Source organism: Copadichromis virginalis, linkage group LG23 (assembly GCF_057382275.1).
Source record: "Copadichromis virginalis isolate Kocher_CV1m ecotype Utaka linkage group LG23, C_Virginalis_male_GT1.1, whole genome shotgun sequence".
Taxonomy (NCBI): domain Eukaryota; kingdom Metazoa; phylum Chordata; class Actinopteri; order Cichliformes; family Cichlidae; genus Copadichromis; species Copadichromis virginalis.
The window spans coordinates 14,199,623-14,218,064 of record NC_140639.1 but is presented as its reverse complement, the minus strand read 5'-3'; the positions used below and the strand labels follow the sequence as shown (position 1 = coordinate 14,218,064).

General features: G+C 39.5%; 2 protein-coding genes across 20 annotated transcripts in view; both read left to right on the top strand.

The window, feature by feature from the left end:
* kif1aa (kinesin family member 1Aa) overlaps nucleotides 1-9,342 on the top strand; it is a 50,790-nt gene extending 41,448 nt beyond the window's left edge. For 8 of the 16 annotated variants that reach the window (XM_085449656.1, XM_085449655.1, XM_085449658.1 and 5 more), the window contains 12 exons: nucleotides 145-171; nucleotides 2,333-2,447; nucleotides 2,566-2,699; nucleotides 2,799-2,860; nucleotides 2,946-3,091; nucleotides 3,924-4,109; nucleotides 4,277-4,348; nucleotides 4,463-4,584; nucleotides 5,021-5,164; nucleotides 5,254-5,446; nucleotides 5,702-5,820; nucleotides 5,910-9,342. In XM_085449656.1, coding sequence (XP_085305782.1) covers nucleotides 145-171; nucleotides 2,333-2,447; nucleotides 2,566-2,699; nucleotides 2,799-2,860; nucleotides 2,946-3,091; nucleotides 3,924-4,109; nucleotides 4,277-4,348; nucleotides 4,463-4,584; nucleotides 5,021-5,164; nucleotides 5,254-5,446; nucleotides 5,702-5,820; nucleotides 5,910-5,952 — 1,363 coding nt within the window. In that variant the 3' untranslated portion in view covers nucleotides 5,953-9,342. Of the gene's footprint in view, nucleotides 1-144; nucleotides 172-1,845; nucleotides 1,870-2,332; nucleotides 2,448-2,565; nucleotides 2,700-2,798; nucleotides 2,861-2,945; nucleotides 3,092-3,923; nucleotides 4,110-4,276; nucleotides 4,349-4,462; nucleotides 4,585-5,020; nucleotides 5,165-5,253; nucleotides 5,447-5,701; nucleotides 5,821-5,909 lie in introns of all 16 variants that reach the window. The other 8 variants (XM_085449663.1, XM_085449661.1, XM_085449654.1 and 5 more) reach the window with 3 other exon arrangements.
* Nucleotides 9,343-10,822: 1,480 nt separating this feature from the next.
* On the top strand, nucleotides 10,823-18,353 carry scly (selenocysteine lyase). 4 transcript variants are annotated; one of them, XM_085447801.1, is made up of 13 exons: nucleotides 10,823-10,967; nucleotides 12,484-12,581; nucleotides 12,903-13,012; nucleotides 13,404-13,504; nucleotides 13,605-13,782; nucleotides 14,405-14,532; nucleotides 14,832-14,987; nucleotides 15,071-15,177; nucleotides 15,288-15,324; nucleotides 17,347-17,430; nucleotides 17,568-17,667; nucleotides 17,834-17,909; nucleotides 18,015-18,352. In XM_085447801.1, the coding sequence occupies exons 2-13, from the start codon at nucleotides 12,490-12,492 to the stop codon at nucleotides 18,166-18,168; spliced, it is 1,323 nt and encodes a 440-aa protein (XP_085303927.1). In that variant the 5' UTR covers nucleotides 10,823-10,967; nucleotides 12,484-12,489; the 3' UTR covers nucleotides 18,169-18,352. The 4 variants fall into 4 exon arrangements, with proteins under 4 accessions (XP_085303927.1, XP_085303926.1, XP_085303925.1 ...); XM_085447800.1 differs by lacking the exon at nucleotides 10,823-10,967 and adding an exon at nucleotides 11,148-11,239; XM_085447799.1 differs by lacking the exon at nucleotides 10,823-10,967 and adding an exon at nucleotides 11,148-11,313.
* The last annotated feature ends 89 nt before the right edge of the window (nucleotides 18,354-18,442 follow it).

Sequence of the window (18,442 nt, the reverse complement as noted above, 5' to 3'; positions counted from 1 at the left end):
CTCAGTAGCCAAAACTTAAGCTTAATGGCTAAGCGCCAGATCAAGCTGCAGTCCAGTGTGGTCAGAAACTAACATCACAGTATATGATGCTAACATTTTTCTCCCTCCAGTCCACTAACGGAATGTTGTTTTTTGCTTTTGCAGACAGTTTCTTGATTCGGACATGCCTAGGTATATTATTTGCCTCTGTTTTCATGCTCTTAAGTTACACGAACGCCTCATCTTTCTAACGTCCTCCATACCCTGTCATCTCTTTTGTGATTTTGTTACCTTCTCTCTGACTCTGTCATTGCTGTCAGCATTTCAATTGTGCCTCTTTGCTTCTCTGGCTGTGTTGGATGTGTGTTTGAGCTTCTGTCAGGCCGATGACGGACGGGATCTGCATGGCTCTGCTTTGTTTCGCGTGGACTGTCCTTGGCCGTGTCTCTGCTGGAGGTGTCGTGGGGCCAGTATCAAACTCTCGGTTTCCACTTCAGCTGATGAGGCAGATTTTAGAACACGAATGTTTACTCTGTCTTTAGCCTGTTTGTTTACAAATGCTCCTTTATTTGCAGATTACATTGAGAAGGCAGTAAAGTAAAACTGTGAAGAAGGTGCATTTGTACTGGTTACCAGTAGAGGGTGGTAGGAATCCATCACAGAAACATAGCCTAATTCTACAAAGGCAAACTGATATTTAAAAGAGGCTAAAAATAGGTTATTTTCTGCTTTTGTCTCTCAACACTGTTTCTTATGTTCATTTTTTTGGCCTTTACAGTGAAGGAATATTTTGAATCCATGGATATGATTTTGTTAGTCACCTCTAATCCCAAGAGTCAGAGTGTTTCCCATCAAAGCTACAGAATATTAACAGGAACACTGTTCGCTCGCTATTTCTCAAGTGCTGCAATATGGATCACATCATTTACAGTACGCGCTCTGGCACGATACTCCAGTGCAGCTATTAAAATGTATTCCAGTGAACCATTACCTCACCAGTAGCACTTTACACAAAATTGCTGCAATGTTGTGAATATTTTTAAATCCTACTCGTACCTCAGCGGAACTCTGCCAAACACCAGAAACAAATGGTTCCTCACATGTTATGCCAGGAGCATGACTTCAGTGCTGGCTCCCACTTTTTTAGGAGGCAGTAAAGTGCAGAGAAGCACATGTTGGAGGGGTGCAGGGAGGAAATTGCTTCGTTGTAGTGTAAGCGAACAGGTTCCTACTACTGGGGGAAAAAGTGTGCATGTGTGAAGGTGTGAATTTGTATGAACTTGCTAATTGCTGGCAACAGAAAAGGCACCTCTCCTTTATTCACGCGAGCTCTACGCATAGATGTTTGCTTTCTTCTTAGTGACACTCTGTTCACTTTCCCACAAGGTCACCTCAGTCCAAGGCCAGTGGGCCCAACATCTGAACCTCATGAAGAGTCCGTACGGCCTCTTTTCATGGCTTACAGAAACATTAGTTTCCTTTTACAGTTCTTGCTTGGATTATCTTTTTTAGATTTAAGGCAGCACCGGGCTACTGGCCAGAATAATAAGTGACTTCAGTGTGTGATTATTTCCCCTCGAGGGACACGAGGAAAAATTGTGTACATTAGTGTATGGAGTAAATCATCGGAGGAATAGAAAGCAGCATTGTTGTGCTTGAAGAATGGTCCCGTGCTGTTATTTGACCTTCTCTAACGTACAGTAAATCAGCCGTCCTCACAGAACCTCCTCGCTCTATCTGATGAGCTTTGATGAGTTATCAGTGTGAAAAAAAGGCAAACAGCATCCCAGCCACACAAGCACACAAGCACAACATACTTCCTGACTCTCACTGTCTATTCTTTTGCTGATTTTCTCTTTCTCACAGCATTTCCCTGGGAGTTGACCATAGGTATTTCACTGCCCTGTCCCTCATGTTTACCTGCTCGTGCCTCATCCCTCCATTGCCTTTCTTTCTGTACCAATATTCATCTCTGCTCTCTTTGCTTTTCTGTGATGTTTTATACAAAGCAAACATAACTCAGTCTGTTTGTTGCATGCAAAATGATCATATAAGAGCTTTTGTTTTATTGAAAACTAGAGAAATATTTACTAAAATGTTTATATATTGCACAAGTGGATCAGTAAATTGATTTGCTTCTGTTTATAAATCATGATATTAGGGCACATTTTTCTGCTTAAATTGTTTATTATTGGAAATTTTTGGGATTTATCCAGTTTTTTATGTTTACATCTGCAGAGTAAACTTTAGCATGGGTTAAGCTCTGGCAGCTAATCTGTTGTTTTAGTAGAGGAACTTGAGTTTCGACTGCTGATTCAGTTTCTTGGCTTCTTGTCTCATCGGACCACCTCAGAACTTTCTTCCGGTTTGAGGCTGCTTGGGATAGCTCAATGCACAACTCCCTGCTCCTAAACCGAGTCACTCCATACGGGGAGAAGATCTATATGACCCTCTCAGCCTACTTGGAGGTACTGTACACTGCCTGCATTCATAAGAAGGAGAAATAGCTCTTACAGGATCAGAGGTGACGTGTGAGTTACTCTAGAGGAACAATGTTGGAAATGTCTCCTGTTTTATGAATTGCAGATGGAGAACTGCACGCAGCCTGCAGTTATTACCAAAGATATCTGCATGGTGTTTTACTCTAGGGACACAAAGCTCTCAGCTTCCCGATCAATCCGTAACCTTTTCGGTACTGGTAGCCTAAGAGCTGCAGATGGGTGAGGCATCTTAATCTTTAAAATCATCATTTAGCTAATTTGTTCTCTCTGATGATGTTCTATAAAATGTTAAATGCCCTCTCACTCCTGTTTTTTTAGAAACCGTGTAACTGGAGTTTATGAGGTCAGCCTGTGTCACCAGGCAGATGCAGGAAGCCCTGGTAAGAGGCAAGAAAAAAAAATGGTACAGTTTTGCATTTAGCTCAGTCGTCCTGAACTTCTAACATTGCACCCATCCCTCACCAGGAATGCAAAGGAGACGCAGGCGGGTGCTGGACACCTCCGTGGCCTACGTCCGTGGGGAAGAGAACCTGGCTGGATGGAGGCCACGTAGTGACAGCCTCATTCTGGACCACCAGTGGGAGCTGGAGAAACTCAGCCTCCTCCAAGATGTAAGATTTGTTTAATTTTTACTGTCTCTGTTCTTTCGCTCCGGTTGAGTTAAGCCTCGTGAATTCTATACTGGGCTTTGGTGCAGCTTTGCAGTTCATCCACTGCCAGAGACAAGTTTAGAGAGACAAGTTGTTGCTTAATTGAGCCTTCAAAGAGTAACTGAGATGAATGTCATTCAAATTGTACATTTTCCTTGACAAAAAATGCTGTCACTAATTAATGCTGGTTACGTGTCAGTGAGGGGATATTGAGATTTTCCTAGGGCAAGTGAGAGACATAACGTCTCCCTTATCTCCTGGGTCTCCTCCTGGTTAGACACGCCGGAAGACCCTCAAAGAACTACCTCGTCTGGCTCCTTTCACCCACTTTCACCCAGAAGAAGCTCATTTTCACCACTTTCTGTCACTACCCACAGCTCATGGCCATGTGTGAAAATGGGAATCATCCAATAAACTGACAGTTCCGACTCCGTGCTCAGATTTGCCCTTAGTAAAATGGACCATTGCCACTCTTACCTCACTCCAGATTATTCACCAATACATTTGTCATTCTTCTGCTTCCACTTGTGAGCAGCACCCCAGCTTTCTAATCAATGGATAAGAAGAATTTGCCATCAGAAAAATATGAATAAAGCCAGCTGAGTCCTAGGGTTTATATTGCCCCATTCAGTTTTCTAATGTATGATATTAGAAGTGCCACAGAGAGCCGGCTCTGCTCCGTGCTTCTGATGGAAACCAGACTGGAATTTATCAAATAAACAGCTTTCCTTCCTAATTACCTCTTCAGGCAGGGGGCATTGTTTGCTGTTAGTGACTGATGTTTTTCTGCTAGGTGGAAAAAACCAAACATTACCTCCTTCTGAGGGAGAAACTAGAGTCCACGCTGCTCATGGGCCAGGAGACCCTTCAATCCTGTGTCACCGATGAGCTGAATGAGTCTCCTCAGCCCACTGAGATGGACCCCGAGGTCAGCTGCAACGAAATCACCACTGAGAGGCAGAGGGAGCTCGCTGCTAAGGTCAGCCGTCTTTACCCTGTCAATAATTTATTTCAGGTTTGACTTTATTGTAATGGGTTCTGTTCATATAAACGTTCCTGTCAAGCAGAAATGTAGTGCTTATCATGTCACACGTGATTTTGTTATATAACCCGACATTTTAAGCTCTCTCTCCTTTTTCCGTACAGTGTTTGCGGCTGCTCACTCACTCCTTCAACAGAGAATACAGCCATGTGTGTGTGAGCGCCAGTGAAAGCAAGGTCAGGCTTTAGGGGTTTAAACACACACACACACAGAAAATCAGATTTCTGTTTTTGTCGACTGAGTCCTCACATTTGCTCCGCTGTGGATCCGTGTGACTGTGTTCATTACAGATCTCTGAGATGTCCATCACAACGTTAAGAGAGTCCACTTCAATCTCTGCTCTTAACACAATCACCCCCTCCTCTACATGCCCTTCACTTGTTGAGGGCTGCTACAGCAATGCTGGACTCAGGTCAGTGCTCAGATTGACATGGTTGTTGTTCATAATTATCAGAGCAGAGTGTTGACATTGGCTGCAGTTCACTTCCAGGGTGCTCTCAAGATGTTCCTCAAAGACATCTAAAATAAGTATTAACATCTCCTGCTGAAAAAACAAAAAAATATATTTAAAATGAATAAATAAAGTCGTAGTTCCAGAAACTCTTGACCTTAAGGTTTCCGCTTTTATACCAGACCCGCATGTAATAAGACAGAGATATAGAGCTGACAGAGTTGAACTCTCTCTCTTTTAAGGTGTTTGACATGTTTCATGTGCTTATCATCAGGAACAGAATCAGCAAATAGGTCTATTATTTTGAAATTCTCTGGTATTAACAGTATTTGGGTCTTGTAAGGCACAGAGAGCTCCTTTGTTGCTAGAGCTCAGATATTCTCTATTTTTACTGCAGACCCCCTGTCCCTCGCTCTCGTGTGGTTAGCTCCGGTCCTGATGCACAGCAGGACGCAGAGGCCAAGAAGTCCATCAACGGAGCCTCTGAAACTAAACCTCAGACCCGGAAGTTTGTCCCAGATATCCAGGAGATTCGAGTCAGGTGAGGAGGAAGAAGTCATTTCAGAACATTTTATTATTTGAGCTTTACTTCAGACCCAAACATGCTATTATATCATCTTTATCTTTCAGTCCCATCGTGTCGAAGAAGGGTTACTTGCATTTCCTGGAGCCGCTCACCAATGGATGGGTGAAGCGCTATGTTGTCGTGCGGCGGCCGTACGTCTACATCTACAACACGGAAAGAGACGCAGTGGAGCGAGCTATTCTCAACCTCTCCTCTGCCCAGGTGGAGTACAGCGAGGACCAGCAGGCAATGTTAAAGGTTGGTGAACCAGACTCCTCCATCAACAGTTTTATTAAGTTATTTTTTTAATGAACTTCACTTTAAGTCAGATCAACCCAACAGGTTTAAGTTACACACATCGCACAGTAAGTGAAAGTTAAGGTGCGCACTTTCAATTTAATAAAAATAGCAAGTTAAGGAAGCAGGTAGAGTAGAAAGTAGAAAGTTGAGTGAGAATCATTCAAAACGTTGCATTAAGCTTGCTGCATTAAGCTTTCGTGGCTCTTTCCACAGACCCCAAACACATTTGCTGTGTGCACAGAACATCGTGGAATATTGCTTCAAGCCACAAATGACAAAGACATGCATGACTGGCTGTATGCTTTTAACCCGCTCCTTGCTGGAACTATCAGGTAAGTTAAAAAAAATCTCAAGGTGGAAAAAAAATTCTAACTGCAAACAAAATCTATTTTTAATGGACATTTTCTCATCTATCTCTCAGGTCAAAGTTGTCAAGAAGACGAGCCGGACAGATGAGGATGTGAAACAAGACATTTTAAAAAATGTCATGAGAGCAACTCAAAGACTATGATGTACATAGATCCTTGTCTCTATCCCGTTTCTCCTGCTGAGCTCCGTCTCCACCGCTACAGTCACCAACAACCATCTCTCTCCCCCGTACGTTCTCTGTTTATCACTAGTGTCCTCAGCACCTAAAGCACCCATTTCCTGTCAGGCCTATTCTGCAATGTGAGTCTCTTAGTCTGAAGAACCTCTTCAAAAACCTGTCACTGTACTGTACTGGAGTTTGTTCATAACTGGACGAGAGAAGAAAATGGAGGGAGTAGCAACAGTTTCTTATCTCAGATTACATGCGTATGGTAATGTACTGTAGTTGTTGTCGGTGACACATCAAGCCTTATACATCAGTTCTTAAAAAAAAAAAAAAAAAAAAAGCAGTGACAGGCATGTTTTCCTAAAGCTGCAAGGATCACATTGCTACATTTGCATCAGTAAATAGAAAAACTCTTCTACAGCTATATATAAAGGTCTAAACTGATTTGCATACAACATGCAGCTAAAAAATACGAAGGGACAGTCACGTGTCTCTCTCTTAGGAATATTTCTCTCTTCTTTCTGGTCCATAAATCCTGATATCCAGTAAGCTGCTTCCTCTTCCTAAAACTTCTAGAAACCTTAGCACACACAGCCTGGCACGGGAATGGCATCTCATCATAAACTTTATGTCGCTGTAGTAAATTCATATTGTTTTTAGCCACTCGTAGGAGCACTGAGGTTACCTGCATTCCCACAAGAAGTAATCAGATGTCATGACATTAATTCTCCCATTTTAATCTCTACCTGTATTTTATTTGTTTTAAAATGTGATATATTTAGATATTTAACAGTTTTATTATTTATTTCTGCGTGTATTTATTTAAAAAAAAAAAGCATTTATATTTCTAAAGTAGTAGTACAGTGCAATTTCTGCACACTGCACTTTTTAATGAGTTCTTTAAATGTTTAAATGATACAACCTTTTCCCCTCGTAATGAATATTACTGAAACAATTTAATAACTCACAGCTTCTTTATGCTGAAAATTACTTGAATAAATGCAATCTGATAAGCGATTAGCATAGTCACACCTTAGACCCAGCTAACGTGCATTTAAAATGCCCAGTAATTAGGTAGATGATATAAGTAGGTGGCCAGTTCATCCTCTGCTGCACAAAGCTACCTTATTCAATCAAAAGAAAAAGATGAAATCTTCTTCACAGTACAGAATATGAAGCTGTTTTTTTTCCTGAATGATATGTATATTGATTGAATGTAGTGCCTCTCTTTTCAGGCATACTGCACACTACAGTATGCCTCTGCACCGGTTGCTTTGAAACTACATCCTTCATGCTGCTAAAATACTGTTCTGGGAGTGTCTGCAGGTCATATCATCACTTTCCTGCCTTCCATCATCATCATCGTCATTTCAAGTCCAAGCAGAAGGTTTCATTTATGATATCATAAAGTGTGGAATTTCCATAACACAAAGCATACTCAGAGAAACATATTTCAGGATTTTCACTCATACAAATGGCCATATTAAAAGGAACCCTGACTATGACCACATGTATAGTTTATTATATTAACATTAAAATCACGTAAAACTTAAAAGGGATGCCAATAAATCCACTGTAGATGTGTTAGTAATAAAGATTTGAACTCAAATGCTACCTTGGTTAGAAACACTGAACACGTACAAACTGCTGAGCTGATTGAATGGTCAGATTTTCACCTTTTCTGTAAACAGAGTCGTGATCTTTGGTTTGCTTTCAGAGCAGAGGGTTTACTGTCAGCAGCAGCTATTGTTTCCCATTTTTCAGGTTTCTTCAAGCTATTTTGAATCACTACCCAAAAACATTTGGATGCCTATAAAAAGATTGCTGGAACAGCATTTAGTTTCAATGATCATTTCCAGCAGTATTTGTCAGCTTTTTTAGTGACTAAATGCATTAAATGCATTAGTGCTGAGAATGCAGCCACAGGTTCTTTCTCCTTTTCTCAGCAGCAGGAGATTAATGATCATGTCTCTTGTTTCCTTACTGCTGGAAATTACAATCAAAAGTAGCAGGGATACTGTTTATGGTTTGTATACTGCAGGTTGTTAAAAAGAGCATTTAATTTACGTCACTGACCCAGAATGCATTGCATACTAATAGTACTTGCAACAGTTTTGTTGAATGTTGGCTATTTAAAGCATATTAAGGCCCACAAGTTAAATAGTCGGGGCTCCTTTTACACAGTTTTAGTCCTGTTGGCAAATTTTTGATGAAAATGCAACCATGCCTCTCGTTTAAAAACCCTCAACAGATAAAGCGTGTGAGCTGTTGTGAGAAGTTGGACTGATGAGCGTGCCTCAGGTCATCCAGCCTAGAGAGCATGCTCAGTGAGAGCATGACATGTCATTTGAGAGTAAGTGAGAGTAAAATTAAACATAACTCCAGTTCAGTATGTTCTTAGTTTGGCTGCTGATGTAATACCTTCATTAACGTCTAATAAGAAGTATCTTTCCAGAGGTTTTAAAGTATTCTGTGTGCTATGGAAATCATCAGTTCATCGACAGTTGAGACAAATCAAACAACCAGAATATTTTTTTGTAACAAACAGATTAAAGTGTACTTCAGGCCACCATATCTCAAACATGTTTTTGTCGCATCTCATTTCCTAAAATTCAACGTGGTCAGAAAAAAGAATGCGTGTCCCCGGGTTTGCTCCAGTCTGGTCTCCATGGTGACTTTTTTCCTCATGTTTTAATTGGGCCTTTTAATGTACATCACATTTGAGCCAACCAAAGTTTTGTTGTTGCAGTCACAAAAATGTAACACTGAATGTAAACTGATCTTTGAAAATACTTACTCTGCTGAAATAATCGTTTTGAATTGTCTTCACATTCCGGTTCCTTATTGATTGTACGTAGGTCAATATCAGGGAACCTTTTGGAGGCTGTGGGACATAGCTGAAACAGTCTGTCCACTAATGTATGGGAGGGTGGTGGTTCACTGTGTCCCAGCTGGGCATCATGTACAGAGTAATGCTGTAGGTTACCTTACTGTCGAGTTTTCAGTATCACCGTCATGCTCTTGGCAGCCTTCACTTAATCTACTTTTTCTAAACCCTCCCCTTTTCAAGGAACATCATTTCCATTTTTGTGCTTCCATATCTTTTTCACACCATTACTTTTCTTTCTCTTCAGATATTTTTTTGCATTGTATATAAACATGATTGCTGTGAACACTGTATTATAAAGTTGCACCCATTTACAAATGGGCCGTAGTTCAGTCGATGTCTCTGAGTGTTGGAGTTTTAGCGTCAGCTGTTTGTGTACACTAAACACATTGTCATATATGAAATAAACATGGAAAATATGCAACACAAAAATGACTTCTCTCTTTTTTTGTTAAAGACAATACAACTTTTGATTTTGGCTTGTCAGTTGGGCAATCACAGATATTGTTATGATGTTGATAATGTTTATCCGGAAGACCCAAACTCAAAAACCCCAAATCAGACTTTAACGTACCCAAAGAGCTCTGCCATCAAAGTCCATCTGGCAGACTTTGCAACTAAGACATAGATGCATCACTTTAGTCTGTCATGACATCAGTTACAGCTAACGGTTCCTCCTTCTGCATTGCTTGGCTTATCAGCTATTTAACAGGTAACTATGCTCAGCATAGAAATGTGTCACATGTCAGTCCTTATCTTGAAGTGACTCTAAGCCCAAGCCAGCTGTATTAGTGTTAGAATTATGAAGGTGAGAACTGTATGTTGGTGTTGTATGTTTTAATAGTACTCAGCAGAGTACAAATCACACATACCTTTCGTGCATTACACTGGAAAAAATTGAGGCCTGCAGTTTGTGAGCTGTGAGCCCATAAAGTCATCAGGAAAGCATTTACTGAGTTCACAGGTTAAGTAGCCAAGGCGGTTTTTCACACACTTCTATATGACTGAAAATCTTTGAACATAAAATGTGGGTTAAAACATTTCAGCAGCTTCATACGGAGGAGGATTAGGGCCGTTGGGGGGGAAAAAAGTGGGCACGTCTTTTTTTTCTTCTTTTCCTGAATTCTGAGGGGAAAAAAGTCAGAATTCTGACTTTAATCTCAGAATTCAGACTTTTTTCTCAGTTTTTCTTTCCAGTGGCCCTAATCCTCTTCCATAGCTTCATTATTAGGGAACCTGCATCAATCTTTTATATACAGTTCACGTCATTTGTGAAAAACATTTCTGAAAATGACCCCATCATTTCCTCCATATTATGTAGTTGTAATAAAGTATAATTCATATAAAGAAAATTAGTTCATATCTATATTTAAAAATGTTTCTTAAAGTTTATATCGGACCCGAGAATCCATTACTGGCCAGGCTCAGGGACAAGACGGAGACAAAGAATCCTGAACTGAAATCGTTGGGAGATTTCCACAACAGCTTCCAAAGCGAACAAAATATCTTAAAATGTTTGTTTTCTAAAATAACTTTTAACTGTAAAAAGAAACAACTTTTTTTTTTTTTTTTACTGAATCAGCCTTTTTATGTTGGAGTTAAATAAAGTTAAATAAAGCAGTTAAATAAAGGTACACTGTCTGTTTTTTTGAGCTCATGAAAAGTTGTATTTAGAGATATGTAGTCCTCAGCCACGCTAAAAAAAATTACAGACAAATTATGGATAATTATAAATTAAAAGTCCCAAATGAATACAGACTATTAAGAATGAATTAATCGCAGAACAACTACGATCAGAGAAATAAAATACTCCTGGCACTTTCAGCTCCCTGGCTGTTGCTAAGCAGCAGACGCCAATGTTGCCATGTCTGTGTGTCAACGTTTTTTAGGAGCTGTTTCTAAAATAATTCTCTTCTTATTTTACTTACTTACTGTTAACATAAGTCTTCATCTTCTGGATTTAAGTTAATGAATTATTATTCTTTTTTCAACATGGTACCTGCCGGACTTCAAACGAAAATAAAACTAACCCTTCTGAGTCTTCCCCAAGTTGTGAGGTGACAAATCTCTGAATAATTTTTGCTTTTTAGTAATTAATTATATTTACAAAATAAAGAATAAAATACTGAAGAACATGACAGTAACGCTCAATTCTTCTACATAATAAATTAATATTTCTTGTGCGTTTTCTTCGAGATATTAAACTGTGGGGTTTCCTTTAACAAATCTGGCAACCCCGTCTGGGACGTGACAGAAACATGCTAGCTGGCTGATGATTGACCCGTATAGTTGTAAATCCATTTAGGAAATCTTCACATCAGCTTACAAGGTCAGATACAAAGCTTTGGCTGTCCCTGGAGGATTCAGTTCCTTTATCAATTTAAGCTTAAAGGCGGAATCACAGTTAAGTACGATGTTATAGCGAAACTAAGTTAGCTAAAAATTAGCTAGCTGCAGGCTAAAGTGAGAGCTGTCACAGAAAGTTAGCGCTAGCTGGATAATGAAGAGCTCGAGCTGACTGACAGTGTCCCTAAAGATATCTGTGGTTCTTTTAATACGTTTTCTGTGTGCTGGTTGACTAGAACAGTGTTGTGAACAGGGCGCTATCAGCTGGATGTTACGTTTGCTGACTACTGACAAGACACTGGACAACTATGACCATTAAAAAAATCTTTTTTAAGACTGTGTGTTCACTGAACTTATAGCACTATAGAGGGTCTGCTAATAAGTGCGCATTTCATAAATTTGTGAAGCTGTACGTGACTAACACTGCGTGATGAAGCAATCCAAACCGTGTGCGTGGCACAGGCACTAGAATTGGCAAGCATTCAGTTTGTGATGCAGAAAATCCATGAAAAGGTTTTAGATAAGTTTTACACTGCTGGAAATGCAGCGAATGGGACACAAGGTAGGCAGTCATTTAAGCTGTTTATCACAGAGAATATCCAATAACTACGTTTCAGTTTCCTTTTTAATGTGCAGCTGTCACTTTAGAAATAAACAGCATCTCTTTGATGAGAAATCCATTTAAATCCATTAAAAAGCAAAGAAGCAGATGAACTGTGAAATAAACAAAAGTTGCATATTCAACAACACGTCTCTGTTTTCCATATCCTGTCAGTCTGTCTCTACAGATTGCAGATCGCAGCCAGAGGAACAAAATCTTGTATTTTATGCAAAATAACAATAATGTGTAAATCTTTGTATAATTAAAACAACTTACTGAAATAGATAAATACTTTAGTCTTTATTTATAATCCAGTTTTATAGACTAATGCTAATCACCACCAAAATATTTTGTAGTGACTGCAATTTTTACACTTTTGGTGGGCGGATTCAGGGTAAGGGTCTAAACTCATTCAGTCACATTTTGATGTGTGACTGAACAAAAAACTGGATCCCAGATATCAGAATAAAGTAAATAAAATGACACACACACAAAGTATCAGCATCTGCCGTCAGTGAATGTCATCTTATTTGCAGACAGACTGATGCTAGTTATAATCTAGTTATAATCTAATTTATCTATTCAGAATTCCAGATAAATGAAATAAATGTCCTTTCCTCTCCAAGGGTATTATGGCCAAAAAGCTTGATGATGTCCCGCTGGTACAGGGTCCGACCTTCAGTGAACGTAATTTTCATCACTTTTCTGAGATGAATCTAGACAGGTAAGAAAATAATGTTGATATATATCAAGTTACTTGTACAGCAGCTGTGATGCTGTAACTTAGGACTGCTGAATTAATATTGATTTATCATAGTTACTGAGGTTATAGGTAGGTTTTAGAAAATTTGTGTATTTTCTTTAAATATTTTTCTTATTTTAAGAATGGTCAGAAACCAAAGTAATTGATTGCAATTTAAGTAATCGAAATTTCACTTTTTTATGAGTTGATCTTGTTAGTAGATCGTTTATTAATATGTTATGACGCATATACTTCCCATAGGACAATGCACAAAGTGTGATGAGAATATTTTGTATATTTCAGGATCTACATGGATTACAATGCTACTACCCCTCCAGAACCAGAGGTGATTCAGGCCATTTCTGAAGCCCTCCAGGATGCCTGGGGAAACCCAAGTAGCAACTATATAGCAGGTGAGGAAGGCTTGAAGCTGTGTCAAAACTAACAGGTTTAAAATTATTGTTATTATTTTTCCATGTGTATTGAATAAAGTTTTGTGAGAATTTTTTTTAAAATTCCATATTGTATGCGCAAATCCCAGCCTAGTGACAAGAATTGGACATTACTGCTCTAACTCTGTATTCCTGTGTGAAATATGACAAGGTCACTCTACCAAATAAATGCAATAGAAACTGTTAAATGTATGTTGTGTAACTGGAGGAGGGAATACAATCACAGCAGCTTGTGTGGATTAAACTTGTGGCTTTCTCTGAGTGCTGAATGTGAAGTTTTTACTGTTCTAAGTGAGTTTCACTGTCAAAAGAGAATGCTACATTTAAATGTTTCAATCATTTATATTTTCAGGTGCTAAAGCTAAGGCTATCATCAATCAGTCCAGAGAAAATGTGGCAAGAATGGTTGGAGGGAAAGCAGAGGACATCATTTTTACCTCAGGCGGAACTGAGGTGGGCAGGGCTCTTTTTTGACGCAAATAAGTTATATGAGTAATTTATGATCCTGGGACATTACAAACTGGTCATTTACAGTAAAGATTTTGTCTTTCAGGCCAATAACCTGGTGTTGCACACCGCTGTAGAGCACTTCAGGAAGCACTGCAGGGCTGCAGAACAAGGTGCAGGACACCAGAATGGATGCACGGGCCTTCCTCACATCATTACTTCTAATGTGGAGCATGACTCAGTCAAACTAGTTGCTCAGCACCTTGAAAAGGAAGGAAAAGCAGGTAGGAAGCCACTCTGTGTAGCTTTTATTAAAATAAAAGATTAATAAAGAAATATTTCCTGTATTACAAAGGACAGTCTATGCTTTTCTTTATTTTACTTTAAAGAGAAATCTGTCAATAACATGCTTCAGATTTTCTGTGGGCAATCAAGATGTCTAAAATAAATATCAAGACAATTAAAGGTCTTAAATTATTTTATATCCCATTTGCTGCCAATAACATTAATGTCATAATCTTTTTTTTAATGAAGATGTAGTACCTTCTATGTGCCAACACGTAAGATTGCTAACCCAATGGAAAACTTTCATTTAATTCCGCTTTTTTACATTTTAATTATTAATTATTGAGTTTCTGAAAAGGTCTTGAAAAGTACTGATTTCCATTTTTAAATAGTGCCGGATCCTTGATACTCTTCCAGTCATGGTTCATGTTAAATGTTGTCAAAGAAAAAGTGGATTCAGCATATAAACTGTTAAAGCACTGCCTCCTGGTGGTGAAAGTTTTGGTTTAATTCTGTGGAGGGCAATTACAAAAAGTACCTTTAAACAAATCAAGATTTGCATAACCTAATGTAGGCTCCTTGCCTTTAATTACTCTCTTTGTTTTTTGTTTTTTTCCATAGACGTGACTTTTGTGCCCGTCTCTAAGGTGACAGCCCGGGTCGAGGTGGAGGATATCATTGCCGCTGTGCGCCCCAACACTTGTCTCATCTCTGTTATGCTGGCCAACAATGAGACGGGAGTCATTATGGTAAGATGAGAGAGAGGCTAGAAAATCAGCCGAGTTTCTGCTAGTACTAATCTATCCATTCATCAATTTTTTTCCACTTACCCAGTTCAGGGTCGTGGACGGGCTGGAGCCTATCCCTGCCATACTAATGTTAGAGAAACCATTTTTGGGTTCTTAAATTAGACGATTAACACGTAGGATAGTGTCTTGCTTTAAAGGAGCTTATTTTCTTATTAACTCATTACTTATAATTGCAATGTGTCTATGAGTCTATGCAGCTCTGTTTACAGCTGAATGCTGAACCACCTTCTTGTTGACAGCCGCTTCAGGAGATCTGCCAAAGAATAAAGTCTCTGAACAAGCAGCGTGAGCGCCTCAGGATCCTGCTCCACACAGATGCTGCTCAGGCCTTGGGGAAAATCCGAGTTGATGTCAGTGATCTGGGAGTGGATTACCTCACCATAGTGGGACACAAGGTCAGGATCTGCTGTGTGGGACATCTTAAGAGCTTTTTATAGCAAGACTAAAATGTTATTGAGAGGTTTTGTTGTGTTTCTAGTTCTATGCCCCTCGCATTGGTGCTTTGTACGTGAACGGCCCTGGGACCAAAACTCCATTGTATCCGATGCTTTTTGGTGGAGGACAGGAGAGGAACTTTAGACCAGGGTGATGATCTTTACTGTAAAATACTGAATAAGAATGAAACACTGGTATTAATGAAATAAGTGCAGTTCTAATTTATAAGTGTCTCCTTTCTGTCTTTGTTATTATTACAGCACAGAAAACACACCGATGATTGCTGGTCTTGGAAAGGTGCATTTCCTTCACTAAATGTACAGTACTGGAATGATTTCTAGGACTTTTCTAATGTTTCTCTTGAAGCATAAACCATTTATTTTCTCAATATTTTCTCAGTTAGAGGCCCTCAAAGTACAAAGGGATTGTTTAAAATAATTTTTCCAGCATTTTTTGTTTAATCAAAATTCATAAGTGAAGGACATATCCACATGACATTTTCTGGCCAATAATGGTTTAAACTGATGTATGAAACCTTGTATTTCAGTAGTTGCATGTTATAAATGCTTTATACATACAGCACTATTAAGTGGTACCACAGTTTCTTTACAATAGAACTGCAGTGGACAAATAACATGAACAAACACATGATATTATTTTGGTTTGTTGTACTGAATGTCTGCATTAATTACTATGGTTAAAAGCAGTCAAAGTTCGATGACTAAAAATGGTTATTGCTTGTGGTGGAGATGGAAGATTAATCAGTAATGCTCTAAATATAAATAATGTGACACTTTCCAGCATTTAAAAAGCTTTCAAATACAGTGATTTATTGTGGGTGAATGTTTATTGATACATTGTTTACCACAGAATCTGTTGTGTTAGCATTATAATCATGGGCAAAGCAAAACACTTATTATTGCTACAAATACTTGAGTTGCATAATATAAATATTGTACTACAAGTATACTCACCAATCATTTAATTAGAAACACCATAGAGGTTCTCTTTGTCTCAGCTCTGAGTGTCAGGGGGTCCAAATAAAGTTGAAAACATAGCCACTTATCCAACTGTGGTCATGGGGAGGTCTGAACTGGTCCAGCTTAGAGCCAACACTTGGACAAACCCAGCAAGTATTGCTGAAACAGTGACTTTACTTCCCTAGTTTACTGATGAAAACTAAATCGCCATTGTTTCCACAGCAGTGGTCAGATCGTCACTTACAAAGCAAAAAAAAATATCTGTTGAAGAAAACAAATGCACATGTGTTTGTTTTTTAAAATACATTTAATTGACAAGTGATTTGGTTAGTAAAAGGGTGTGAACAGACAAACAAAGCCAAAGCAGACTAAGGCTAGTGTTAAATCACACTTCAAAAAGTAACTATAAACAAGGGGACTATAGGGACAGAGCCATATTACCAAACAAGTAGATGGAACAAGTTGGTGAGGAATCGGAGGATGATTTTGAACTGATGTGCCAGCTGAGGCGGGAGCCGAAACCACAACGATGCAGTGACCATAAAACAGACAAAGAGAGAGTAAGAAATAGAGGTGTTGGGTAGACACTAGAGGATGGGTGTTATGAACGATACCCATCCCTAGGTACACACTGAATCCAATGTTTTTGGACTGTAGGAGGAAGCTGGATTACCCAGAGAGGACCCTAAAATCCATGAACATGAGGATTACACAGAGAGAGACCAGGAGATTCAAATCTGGAGCCCTGTTCCTCCAAAATGACAGTTTTAACCACTGCGCCACCCTGAAGCAGGTGTTTATTAAAGGTTTCTGGAGCTGTAACCTCTAGAATCGACACTCAGACCATGATTTATCGCTAGTAAGAGGTCAACGGTGTGCCAGAAAGAAGAAGACTTCCCCTACTGCTATTAGTCCACCTGAACTAAACCAAAAGGCAGATTGGTTCATGAATTCATGTTATTTTACACTTTATATTGTTTTATATTCTTTATATTGGCAGACAGAAGACTGCCTGAGAAACCTCCTGTGTTTGCCTGAACACCATTTTTACATTCTATGTGAACATTTTTGGCTTTTTTTGCCAGACAGAAAACTAGGGGGAACAACATGCAGGAAACGCTTTGGGGTGGAATCGAAGTCAGACCCTTGCAGTCTTTTTGGCATATGGGTCACATATGCCCATATGCTTATGTGGCCTGCTGCCAAGTGATTGTCCTTTTTTGCTTTATTGAATAGTAAGCAGGTGTGGAGGTGTTTCTAATAAAGTGCTTGGTAATTAAATAGCTGTAACAGTGTGCCTCTTTTAAAGCTACCTATTTATTATTTGTGTGTCTATTAGGCTGCAGAGCTGGTGACCTCTAATCTGTCAGATTATGAGAGTCATATGCAAAGAATTAAACTTTACTTAGAAGAACGACTGCAGGTGAGCTTGAGTCTGATGTGCACCTTAGTTTTGTTTGTTTGCATTGTGATGAGTAGTCTTGAAATTGTGGTTTTGACGGTCTTTCTCCTCCTTCTCTGTAAAATGTACTCCTTTGCGTTTCTTTCATTCTTCCAAAGGCCGTGTTTGCAGGCCGGATCCGCTTCAACAGCCATTTCCTCGGCTCTGATATCCTCCCTAACACATGTAACGTGTCCATCCTGGGCCCAAGATTACAAGGTGATGTCATGACTCTTCTCTGTCCTATGTCTGTTTTGGCTTGCTGGTCCCAACAGTGTCCTCTAACCCTACACCAATGTTTGTCAGAGGCAGGTCATGACCTGCACGAGGCTATTTGTAAACTACAAAGGCTTTGAATGATTAATCTCTCCCCCTCGTGCTTTAGGCTGGAGAGTATTGTCAAACTGCAGGAGGCTGCTAGCCAGCGTCGGCGCCGCCTGCCACTCAGACAGTGGAAACAGGTAAAAGAGTCCCTCTTTTAAGCTGTTATGCTTTTGTCCACACACTGTATTGTTTGCTGTTAGATAACACTCCCCTCCTGCTCTCCTCCTGTTTATATCCATCAGACCTTCCCACATCCTTCTGAGCTGTGGCGTCCCCTCAGAGGTGGCAGCTAACGCTATGAGGCTGAGCGTTGGCAGGGAGACGACTGAAGCAGATGTGGATGCAGTTGTGGAGGACCTGAGGGAAACCGTGCAACTGTTGGAAGAAATGAACTGATGGCTTTCATTTGCACAAAGTTATTCTGCAGGTCAAATAAGAATGCACAGAGCTAAACATGCGCCATCTGTGTTTATCGACACTTTAACCGATTATGTAAAATGCATGAAATATTTCATATAAATAATAAAAATGGAAAACTCAAAGTGACCTTAGGGGTGATGTTATGTAGGAGTGTACTCGGCTCCCATCACGTCATGTGAGGAGCTCTTCAGCTAATTGGAGTCGGGGAACATGTATGAGTGTTATGAAATAAAATATTTACATGCACTTT